The sequence below is a fragment of the Pungitius pungitius genome, chromosome 8 (assembly GCF_949316345.1).
Source record: "Pungitius pungitius chromosome 8, fPunPun2.1, whole genome shotgun sequence".
In the NCBI taxonomy this organism is placed as follows: Eukaryota; Metazoa; Chordata; class Actinopteri; order Perciformes; family Gasterosteidae; genus Pungitius; species Pungitius pungitius.
The window spans coordinates 7162796-7174912 of NC_084907.1; the positions used below are offsets into that span (position 1 = coordinate 7162796).

The 12117-nt window shown below is 48.9% G+C and overlaps 1 protein-coding gene across 1 annotated transcript in view; it reads right to left on the bottom strand.

The window, feature by feature from the left end:
• celsr2 (cadherin, EGF LAG seven-pass G-type receptor 2) overlaps positions 1 to 6200 on the bottom strand; it is a 57546-nt gene extending 51346 nt beyond the window's left edge. The window contains 1 exon segment of the mRNA XM_062563901.1: positions 2386 to 6200. Within this exon segment, the coding sequence (XP_062419885.1) occupies positions 2386 to 5929 (3544 nt within the window). The 5' untranslated portion in view covers positions 5930 to 6200.
• Between the last annotated feature and the right edge of the window lie 5917 nt (positions 6201 to 12117).

The window sequence follows — 12117 nt, forward strand, 5'->3', positions numbered from 1 at the left end:
CATAATACAGAAGTGACACCTGACGAATGTGATCACCATATAGAATTAAACAGATCCCTGTATCTGGAATCAGCGTCAGTGAAAGACAAACCGATTCATCATATAATAAATACCTCATTTTATTCTAGGAGTTCAAAGTTCACCTTTACAGCGCAGCTGGAATTCTTTTATTAAATATTGAATATGTTATTTAGGGAGTACATTTGATTAACTTATAAAAAAAATCTCAGTATAATAAAATGCTTCTAGGTTACATTAGGCACACAGACCCTAACTTTACTTCAAACATTATTAAAACAACATTAATATAGTTTACATAGACAACAGGAACATTCTCTCTAGCCTTACTGGCGAAACGTGCCAGTAAGGCTAGAGACTTGTATCAGCTACAGGCCGTCAATATATTGACATTCCTTCATTTAAAAAATGAATTATTATTATTATCTTGTTTGGGCTAATGCAATGGATTATATTCCTGAATAAAAATAGGAAGATCCTCATAATCTGTGGATTATTTAAGGGGTACATTTCCAAAGCAAAGTATAGTTGCATTTGAACCGTTGCATCACTTTCAGTGTGAAGAGCAACGATGTTAATCACAGTCAAACAACACACAAAAGAGCCCATCAAATACCGTCCATCATAAGGGGCCTCTTAAACAGCAGCATTGAGAGAAGGAGAATAGGAGGACTTGGGAGGTCCCTGGAGGGAGAGGCCTTGGAAAATTGGGGTCAGCAGCATCTATTGGAGGAGCTCATCTTCCTACATCTCCTCCTCCAAGTCTACAGGCTTTCCTGCTCTCTTACAGCATGACTGTATTTTCCAACATGCTTCAACACCCCCCCCCCCTCTAGCCCTTCCCTCCCTCAGTCTCCTTCTGTCTCCTGCAGGGGTGCGGAGACATAAACCCCAGCAGGTGTGGGACGCGCTGAGGAGACATAGCCTCTAATTGGTCCTCGGTGGAGTCACAGCTGTCGCCCCCAACCACGGCCTGGTATGAGCTCTGGCCCCCTAACCGACAGCCCGCTATTGTTCTCCAGAGAGGCGGAGCTCGGCTCCAATCCATTATGATGACTACTCACTAAATCCATCCACTATCTGGTATTCAGTGTAAACTCAACCAATTTCTAAAATACTTCCGCTCTGTGAAAGGTGAAAATCCTCAGCTTGTGAGCGGACTGAATCCTCATCTTTCTTATCATGTCACGGTTTGGTTCTGCTTGTCTTATTTTGTAGCTTTCTTGTGTCTCGTGTCTCGGGGTAACTTCACTTCCTGTCCTGTGATTGCCTGATTGCTTCCACCTGTGTCCAATCACCTGCACCTCCCTTGTGTATTTAAGCCCTGTGTGCCAGTTGTCCTTTGTCGCGTCATTGTCCATGTCTACGTCAGTCATCGTTGGTGCACGTTCTGTTAGATTTGTTGGTGAATAAAGAGCACCTTCTGGAAATCCTGCTTTTGAGTCCTGCTTCCGCCTGCACCTCCACGCCGTACGGACATATCAGACTTCTTAATAGTGCTCCCCGGTTTGGTTTCCCTCTCTCTCTGATTGTGCCAAGGTCAAAGAGAAGGCAGAATAACAGCGGTTCAGACTGCGTCAAATAAGCTCCAACAGGCTGTTAACCCCCCACACACACACTTTCTCAGTGGGTGTGATTTAAGTTCAGTCACATTTCCCGGGCAAATGCAACTCTTTCATTTTTTGTGCTGGCATGTAAAATCAAAAGGTCGGTGGAAGGCAGGCGTTTTAAGACATGCAGGTGATGACAGACAAACCCGACATGGAGCATGGAGCAGAAAATAAGTTACGTGGTTTGTTCTTGACTTTCATCTCCCCCCCAAACGGTGCACCAAACGGTGATTTGAAAATGCAACCAGCTCTTGTAAAAACCAGGCAACACTGACAGCTATTACAGTCGTCTCTGTCCGATTAGCGTAAGAAAAAACAAGCCAGCCAAAGAACACAAAAACCACTGGGTCTTCACATCAGTCTGTCAACTGCAGTATGCAGGCCATAGGAGACCACCAGCTATTTAAATCCCTTCAATAGACAGAGATAAATCATCATCTTTGTGACTGGTGCTCTGGGGGAAATGTGTAGTCACTTACAAATATCCTGCAGGGAAAAATAATCCTCCTTCATGAATATTTCTATTATAGTGAAATCACTCTGGAACACTGAAGAGAAGACGGCGGCAGTTAAGTCACCATCACTTCAATTATCCGCTAAAGTGAAGCGAAAATGTAAATGAAGAGACAGGACATGTTAATGGAAATTGAGTATAGGAAGACACTGTCTCCTCTCTCTGCATTGTGTGTGTGTGTGTGTGTGTGTGTGTCACTCCGTGTGCTGGAGCAATTACAAAGAGTAATCCAAACAGTCTAACCTGTCACTGAGATCCTCATGGAGGCCTCCAGGGGCCGGTTGTTATCCAGGGCCGGGCTCAACTGGATCTCCCCCGTGCTTTGGTTCAGGAGGACCAACTTGAGCTCGTTCCCCACCTCAAAGCTGTAGTGGAGCTGGTCCGAGACGTCGGGGTCGTGTGCGGGGATGCGTCCGATCACTCCGGTGGGGAAGCTGCTGGATTTGTCCGTCACGTAGTTGTTGAAGATGATCTGGAAGTTTTTCAGCATGGGAATGTTGTCATTCTTGTCGACAAGTTTCACGTGAACTGTGGCGCGGCTGACCAGAGGCGCGGAGGTCGCCTGGACCACAATGACGTACTCGGATCTCGTCTCATAGTCCAGGTCTATCAACGCGGTCAGTTCTCCGGAGAAGATGTCCAGCTGGAAAACCTCTGGGATGTTCCCCTCCACTATCTGGTACATAATCTGCGCGTTGCTGCCTTCGTCCGGATCTGTGGCTAATATGTGTGCAACCACAACGCCTATGGGGCTGTTCTCCTCCACCATGATGTCGAACTCATCTTTCTCAAACACTGGGGGGTTGTCATTCACGTCCAAGATCGTTACTTGGATGTTAACTGCGGTCCTCAGAGCGGGACCCCCTTTATCCACAGCGAACGCCTGCAGGCTGTAAACAGGCACGTTCTCTCTGTCCAACCTGCGCAGCGTGCGGACGATGCCGGAGGTGGATTCGATTATGAAGTCCCCCTCGCCGTCCTCTCCGCCCAGGAAGGTGTAGAAGACGCGGCCGTTGAGCCCGGAGTCCCTGTCGATGGCGGAGACCTGGACCACGCTGGTGAACACCGGCACATCCTCCATGACGGAGCCCACGTAGTGGTCTCGCAGGAAGCGGGGGGAGTTGTCGTTGACGTCGTTGACCAGTATCTCCAGGTAGGTGGTGTCGGACTTCTGCGGGATGCCGTTGTCTCGAGCGGTGATGGCTAGCGTGTAGGACACCTGGTCCTCGTAGTCCAGCTCCATCCGCGTGGTGACGGCTCCCGTGTCCGCGTCAATGTCGAACTGAGGGATGCTGTCGTCCATGTAGTAGGTTATGCGGGCGTTCTCGCCCGTGTCTTCATCCGTGGCACTTATCAACACAACGGTGGTGCCGACGGGCCTGTCCTCGTTGATGTTGACGGTGTAATGAGAGCTCTGAAACACGGGGCGGTGAGTGTTGGCGTCGGTGACGTTGACGATCACTTTGGCGTTGTCGAGGCGCGTGCCGTCGCTGGCAGTGACGGTGAGGACGTACTGCCGTTCAAGTTTGTAGTCCAAAGGCAGCGCCAGCGTGATGAGGCCCCCGCCGCTCTGACTCGTGATGGAGAATCGGTTGCGGGTGTTTCCGCTGGATATCTGGTAAGTCACCACGCTGTTGATGTCCTGGTCCACAGCCGACACCGTCACCACGCTGGTGCCCACGGCCGCGTCCTCGTTGAGTCGCATGTAGTACCCCTTCTGGGTGAACTCCGGGTTGTTGTCGTTGACATCTAGAATGGTCATGCTGATGCTGGCAGAGGAGGACATGACCGGGTAGCCGTGATCTCGGGCCTCCACTCCAAAGTTGTAAAAGTCGACGCTCTCCCTGTCCAGCTCGGACGCCACCACAAGCCACCCCGTGCTGTTGTTGATGGTAAAGGGGAAGTTTGGTGTGGTTTCAGTGAGCCGATACTCCAGCCTGGAGTTGTCCCCCGAGTCGGCGTCCACGGCTTGGATGTGGATGATGGAGTAGCCCGGCGGCACGTTCTCCAGCACGGTGGCCTGGAACGGGGTGCTCACGAAAATGGGGGCGTTGTCGTTCACGTCGAGCACCTGCACGGTAACCAAACCACTGATGTTGGAGAGCGGGGGGCGCCCGCCGTCCTGAGCCCGGATTCTCAGAGTGTATTCTTTGTTCGCCTCGTAATCCAGGTGACTCACCAGGTCCATGTTACCCGTCTGAGCGTCGATGTAAAACTGGCCTCTGGTGTTTCCGCTCATGATGCTGAAGTGAACGACGGCGTTGCTGCCCCTGTCTTTGTCTGTGGCCGTGACCTGCAGGATCTCCGTGTTCGGGGTCATGTCCTCTGGCACCTGGACCACATAGCGTTTCTCGCTGAACTGGGGAGCGTTGTCGTTGTCATCCTCAACCACGATGTGAACAGTAGCTGTGGCGCTGCGGGGCCCGGGGTCACGACCTTGGTCGTTGGCCTCGACCAGCAGCATAAAGGCTTCCACTTCTTCTCTGTCCACCAGGCCTCTGGTGCGAATTACCCCGGACCTCGAATCGATCTCAAAGACATCGTTGGACCCGTTGCTGTTGATTATGCGGTAAAGGATGTTGCCGTTAACAGGCGCGTCCCCATCCGTGGCCCTCACGGTTAACACCTCGTAGCTTATTTCTAGATTCTCCCTGATGCTCTCCTTGTAGTCCTGCTGCTCAAACGCAGGGTCATGATCATTGGTGTCTCTGACTGTGACAGTGAGGGTGGCCATGGCGGTGCGCCGAGGCACGCCGTGGTCGACCGCGGTCACACGGAACACGTGGGTGTCTTTAGTCTCCCGGTCCAGCACCTCCACCGTGGACACGTAGCCGTTGGCGGGGTCCACGGCGAAGAGATTGTTGGAGCGGCTGTCAAAGAGGGCTTCTAGAAAATACTCCAGCCTGCCTGCCTCCCCCTCATCGCTATCCACTGCTTTCAGAACAACCACCGAGGTGCCGGCGGGCTGATTCTCTGCCACGGACACCTGGTACATTGGAGGTTGAAACTGAGGGCTGCTGTTGATGCTTCTCCTCCTCCTCCTGCTGCTCACAATCCCTGAATCAGACCGAGCTGCCTTTTCCATCAGCTTGCCAAGGTGGTCCTGCCTGAAGGGGCCCTGTCCCACGCGCCAATGGACAGAGACTGGGTGCACTTGAGCGCTCGGCCTCCCCTCTCCCGTGAGCACGTCGCAGAGCAGGTCCAGCTCCAGCAGCGTGTCCCGCCTCCAGCACAGCGTCTGAGACACAAACAAGTCCCCCTCGGAGAAGTAAAAGTACCGACTGTTGGTGACTTTGCAGCGGATCGGGGCTCCGGGTAGCAAACCCCCCACTGCAAACAGAGCAGAGTCGGCTTGGTGGCACTGTGAGCGCTGGTGGCCGCGCAACAAACTGAGCACCTCCATGTCCCACCGAGGTTTTCTTTTACGCGTGTTTGAGCAGTTCCTACCGTGCACGTGCACGTCGTACCGGCTGGTGAGGAGATGCCTGTAGCCGGAGTGCATGCAGTCAGCCACGGTGTACACGGTGAACGGGTTGGAGCGCAACGAGGCGCACTTTATGGAGTCCGACAAGAACACGATGCCGGCCGCGGCGTCCGTGCCGAGAAAGCGCTCCGTGAATTTGGGAGCGAGGACCTGATCCAGGGCGCACCGTGCGCCCCGCTGCGCGCCGGCCACCGCCGTCCTCAGCCCCGCATCCTCGCCGATGTGAACGGCGTAACAACGCACCAGCGAAACCAGTTTACACCACAGGAGAATCCACAACAAATCCCATTTGGCGAAGTGCATCGCTCCTCGGTTCTGTGCTCCGCCGGGTCTCTCCGGGTGGGAATCTCTGCAGCTGCTTATTCCTTTAAACTTCCCGCCTGCGAGTTTCCCTTTGTTGCAGATGAGCCATGCTCTCAGCGGACGCACTTCTCTGCGGCCACCCCGGCTGTTTGGAAGAGGTGAACCCGCTGTAACCTGGTCCGTCTCTCCCTCTCTCTCTGTGTCTCTCTCTCTCTCTCTCTCCGGCAGCAGCAGCTCCACTCGGTCACAGCAACTCCGCTCGAGTGGTGAAAATGGCTCCAGCTCCCCCTGCGCCGCCAGGCTCCTCATTATCATAACCCCCCCCCCTCTCTCTCTCTCTCTCTCTCTCTCTCTCTCTCTCTGAGTGTGTGTGTGTTTGTGTGTGTGAGAGAGAGGGGGGCCAGCTCCTTAGGGACTAAGGAATTGACAGGTTGCTGCTAAATTGTAACTTCCTAAAAGCTTCTTTCGTGTATTGTACTTGACATTGCATGAATTATCTCATTCCTTTGCCGATTTGGAACAATGCAGCTGTATACACTTCTGGTGTTATATTTTCATATGTTGGTTTTATTAAAGTTTTGAAAAAGTCTTGGCAAAGAGAGAGCAGTGTGGTGGCACACATGACAACCATTATTTCATCAGTTTCATGTGTTCTCATATCTACCGCCTCTCCTAAAGGGTTGGTTTACTCATTAACAGGCAGATATTCCTCAAACAAAAGGTGAATGTTTTAACGCGATGAGCGTTTTTTCACCAGTGCTTGGAAATCGTAGAAAAGATCATTTAAACTTAGTACATGAGTTCCTGTTATTTTGTGTCATGAGTTATCAGATCCCAAAAATAATGGAAGCTGTACAATAATCTATAGGTATTTTGAGGAGGATACATATGGAATACAAAACATAACTGCGTTTCGACAGATGAATGGCATCAGTGATGAATAGGGTGAAACGTGGCTCATGTGCTCACACTGACCCCTGGCGGACAAACAAGAGTGACGCAGTGTGAGACTCCTCCCAACAGCAGTTATTCGTAGTTCTCGTCGCTTCTACGGTATTTCCATGAAGACTTTGGGTGGAATGAATGAAAGAGGCTCTTCTTCCAACTTCTAGTTCGTCCTTGCACAGTACATCTGGCCTTATTGGGAAAAGTCACTGACAAAACAATCCAACATGTCCGTAGAGTAGCTTTTCTGTCAGATAATCACCATTAGCATGTGGATTAGTCACAGTTGTCAGATGTAGAACCCTAGTATATATTATAGACTAAACGGAAATGTCCATCAAAATGACAGCCCATGGTGGTCAATTTATAGGTGGTTTCATTAATGGATAATGCGATCTTAGTAGTAAATTGTGTACATGGGAATTCATGTTTTCTTACTCGAATGACAGGAGATCGTTTGATTCTTTTCGTTTGGTCTTTATTTTACGCAACAAAGCCTCAACTTAATATAGCTTAATACAGCTTATAGAGATTTGTGCATTTTGTAAAACATATTCTTGCATTGTGAATACGGGTTTGAAATGAGTCTTTAGTGTAAATTTCCAGAGGAACATTGATTCGCTCTGCTCACTTTTAAGGCAACGTATGGGCTAAATAATCATATATTAATATTACTTTACATGTTGCTACTCAAAGACATTTTGCAGTAAAACCAGCGCATTTAGCACATGAACACAGATACAGCAATAAAGCCAACACATAAAACAATCATATTAAAAGCAATTATAACAATGTACAACTTTCCTAGTAAGTACGAATTTTTAAATCCTTCCGCAGTTGGTCCGCGATTGTTTGTTGTTGATCCCAGGCCCGGCTAACTCGCATGGTGATGTGTCCTTCGGCAAGACACTTACAGTTTTTCTCGATTGTTTAGACACATTTTCTTAAAGCATGCCTCATACTCTCAGAACTCTATACACAAATCAAAAACACACACACACAATGGGCAAAACCCCTCAATACTCCTGCAAAATTAAACTTTACATTCAAAACAATGTAATTTCTTCTCAAAATGGTATTTTGTTTTCAAATGACAAACACAAACCATCAAATGAATAGACTTTTATAAGAACCAGTTGAACACCGATGTGCTCAATGTAAAACACTATGATGAATGGAAAAAAACTTCTCCATTCATCATAATGACTTTGACCTTTTTTTTGTTCAGTGTTCACCTTACTACAGACAGTACATACATATGTGTTGTAAAATATTTTATAATATTCTTTTTGTACTCAGAACACACAAATACACGGTAACAAATATATTTTATTTTCCCCACGAAAACAATGCACACAGTGTACATCCCAACCAACACAAAGTTGCACATACAGTGGTCTACATACAAAACAACAGAAGAATTTACTGTATAAGTTACAGTAAAAGTTACGTGTTTCCCCAGCATGTGAAGCTGGGGAAACACGTCTCTGCCTCTCGGTCCATCAGCACCGGTTCCCCCCAAGGCTGCGTTCTTTCCCCTCTGCTCTTCTCCCTGTACACCAACAACTGCACCTCCAGTCACCAGACCGTCAAGCTCCTGAAGTTTGCTGATGACACCACCCTCATTGGACTAATCTCTAATCTCTCCGCCTACAGGTGGGAGTCTGACCACCTGGTGACGTGGTGCAGCGAGAACAACCTGGAGCTTAACGCCCTGAAGACAGTGGAGATGGTCGTGGACTTCAGGAAGAACGCAGCCCCACCTTCCCCCCTCACCTTGTGTGACTCCCCCGTCACCACTGTGGACTCCTTCCGTTTCCTGGGCTCCATCATCACCCAGGACCTCAAGTGGGAGCTGAACATCAGCTCCATCACCAAAAAGGCTCAGCAGAGGATGTTCTTCCTGAGGCAGCTGAAGAAATTCAACCTGCCAAAGACGATGATGGTGCACTTCTACACGGCCATCATCGAGTCCATCCTCTGCTCCTCCATCATCGTGTGGTACGCTGCAGCCACAGCCAAGGACAAGGGCAGGCTGCAGCGTGTCATCCACTCTGCGGAGAGGGTGATTGGCTGCAATCTTCCGTCTCTTCAGGACTTGTTCGCTGCCAGGACTCTGAAGCGGGCCAGAAAGATTTCAGCCGACCCCTCCCACCCTGGACATGAACTGTTTGTGCCCCTTCCATCCGGCAGGAGGCTGAGGTCCATCAGGACTAAGACCTCCCGCCACACAAACAGTTTCTTTCTTCCCTTCGGCAGTCGGGCTCATCAACAGAGCCCAGGCCCCCCCTGACTGACTCTGACTCCCAGGCTCATTCTTCACTGTGTCACTTTCACTTGTCACCCGTCACTTTGTTTAGCTGGTGCACTTTATCCTTATTTTTATTCCTAATTACTAACCCATAGCTTTAGTTTTTAGCGTACTAACCCATAGCTTATATTTTATATTTTATTATACTTTTATTCTATTTTTATCTTATTTGCACTATGTTGTCTTTATTGTACTGTCTTCATGCACCTTCCGCCAAGACAATTTCCATGTATGTACAACATACTATGGCAATAAACGTTTCCTGATTCCTGAAAAACTATGCTGCATCCTCTCTTCTGTTCCGGTCTGTTCCACAGAACCTCATCCACATCACAAGCAATGTTTTCACTGGCCAAGCAGTGGGGGAAATATCGCTCAGCATGTCCAATCCAGCCATGAAAAGCATCAACTGCTTTATCTCCACATGCATCTTCCATAGCTTGGAGAAGGGTTATATGCGTTTGTGGATTTCGATCCCACACTTTCCATCTCCAGGCAGAAAAGAATTTCTCAATAGCTTTGGTCAACCAAAGTGATCAGAGTTAGGGTCCTTGTCCTTGTCCTCCCCCTCCTCCGCCTCTTACTCTCACTCCTCTGGCTCTGTTTCTAATGTTGTCATCCATTGCTCCAAAACAGACGAGCTCACCTTTTGCCCTTTTATGCTAAAGCTCTGATTCGTAAATGTAACACTGTGTGACAGGTGTTTTCCCATGTGACGAGTCAGTGTGCATAGTTGGGCAATTGACTTTAGAATTTTGAATGACAGTGTTTGTCTTGTGAAAACAAAATTTTCTTCATGAAAATTGTGCAGAGAATGCAGAGAATTGTGTGTAGTGTTTTGAAAAAAGTGTGTTTTAGAACTGCAATTTGAGTGTAAAGCAAGAATTGTGCTTGTAGTTTAGCAGATTTGGTATGGGGGGTTGGTGCATGAGTTACATGTTGTGGTCATTGTGTGTCAAGTACCAGAATTTGTGTGTAAACAATCGAGAAAAACTGTAACGCCAGTATTGCTCCTCTAGCTGTGACTACAGTGTGTGAATGTTAGCAATTAATTCCATGGCAACGGAATGCCATTCTGATTTCAGAACTGTGCAGTTTGATATTTTCTTGAGAGAAATTATCAGTGACGTTTGTCCTTTACTGACTTAAGTGGTTCTTTGAAGATTCATTACCATTTTGCGAACACTACATCGAGTCGTTTACCGACAAACAAAAAGCCTTTAGCCCTTTTCACCAGTCTACACCAGTGGTGACCATGTCTCGCAGAAGCAACCAGAGAAATGGAGCTATCCCTCCACTGCTCTGGACTCCTCCGACTCGGTACAATGTGAGAAATGAACTTTCAAGTGCCACAAATGAAGTGCACTACCGGAAAAGGCAAGTGAGGGAACTTAATGGCTACATTGAAACGCTGAAGGCCAGTACCGACCGCAGGTTGGACAGCCAAAGTCTGGCCTATGCTCGCACGATTACAAAGCTTTCAGACCTGACCAGAGAGAACGAGGATTTGTCTCTGAAGCTCACCAAGATCACAGAACAACTTTCTGTCAAAAGTGATGAACTCATGGTCAACAACAAGATCTGGGAGCAGAAGTATGATGATCTGGAGTCTAAAGTAACAGGGCTACTCTCCACCAACGGTTCTCTTGAAGAGGCGCTGCAAGAGCAGCGGGCCAGAAACCACCAGTTGGAAGCAGAACACAAACTGCTCAAGATCGAGACAGAGGCTCTGGCTGAGACTATCAGGGAAAACAAGGGTTTATCTCTGAAGCTCATCAAGACCACAGAACAACTTTCTGTAAAAAATGCTGAACTCAGGGTCAAGGTGCTGAAGATCGAGACAGAGGCCCTGGCCAAGACTCACATCGGCACAGGAGCTCAGATCCTCATCACCAAGATCCAAGATTTAGAGGACAACATAACACTCCTTGAGAACATCTGCCACGACTTAAAAAAAATTTGGGAGACGGATGCAAGACCGTCAGACGGAGATGGACAAAATGAGGCGCAAGATGCAGCAGTCAAAGAAATAGAGAAGAAAAAGGAGACCATCCAGGGTGTCAACATCAACTGGCCTGAGACTGGACACCAGTAACAACATCTTCCTTCATCTCTCACCTCATCCATCTACCCCCAGTCCCCGTCCACCCGCGCTAACCCCACTAACACCCGGGGTTGACAGCGCTAAAGACACCCCCCCCCCTTCAATCCCACTAACACCCGGGGTTGACAGTGCTAAAGACCCCCCCCCCCCTTCAAACCCACTAACACCCGGGGTTGCCAGCGCTAAAGACACCCCCCCCCACCTTCAACCCCACTACCACCTGAGGTTGACAGCGCTAAAGACCCCCCCCCCCTTCAACCCCACTAACACACAGGGTTGACAGCGCTAAAGACACCGCCCCCTTTCAACCCTACTAACATCTGGGGTTGACCCCCACTCCCACCCTTCAACCCCACTAACACCTAGGGTTGACAGCTCAAATTCCACCTCCACTGTGGGTTCCCCCCCCCCCCTTCTTGGGTTTCCCACATAAAAAAAAGACTCCTCCGTGAATCGCCACGTTAACGTGGTGGAGGAGTTTGAGTGGCTCAGTGATCCTATGATCTGTTGTCTCTGTGGCCCGAGCCCCTTGTAGGCCGGCCCAAGGACAACCGGTCTCAGGGGAGAGTCCTGACTAAGAGCGATTCAAAAACCCACACACCTTCAACCCAGCACAGTCACAGCGGCCCACGAAGCCCCCACATTGTCGAAGGTGAAACATAACTAAAACATCATAAAATGTCTCTTCCAGCTTAATATCTCTATTTCCCAAGTGTTTAAAAAAACACAATCCAACACACAGATAAAAAGGTTCTTAAATGGTTCTTTAGAAGGCTTTAGGTTCTACAAAGAACTGTCACATTCTTAAGAGCCACGTCATCTTCTGGT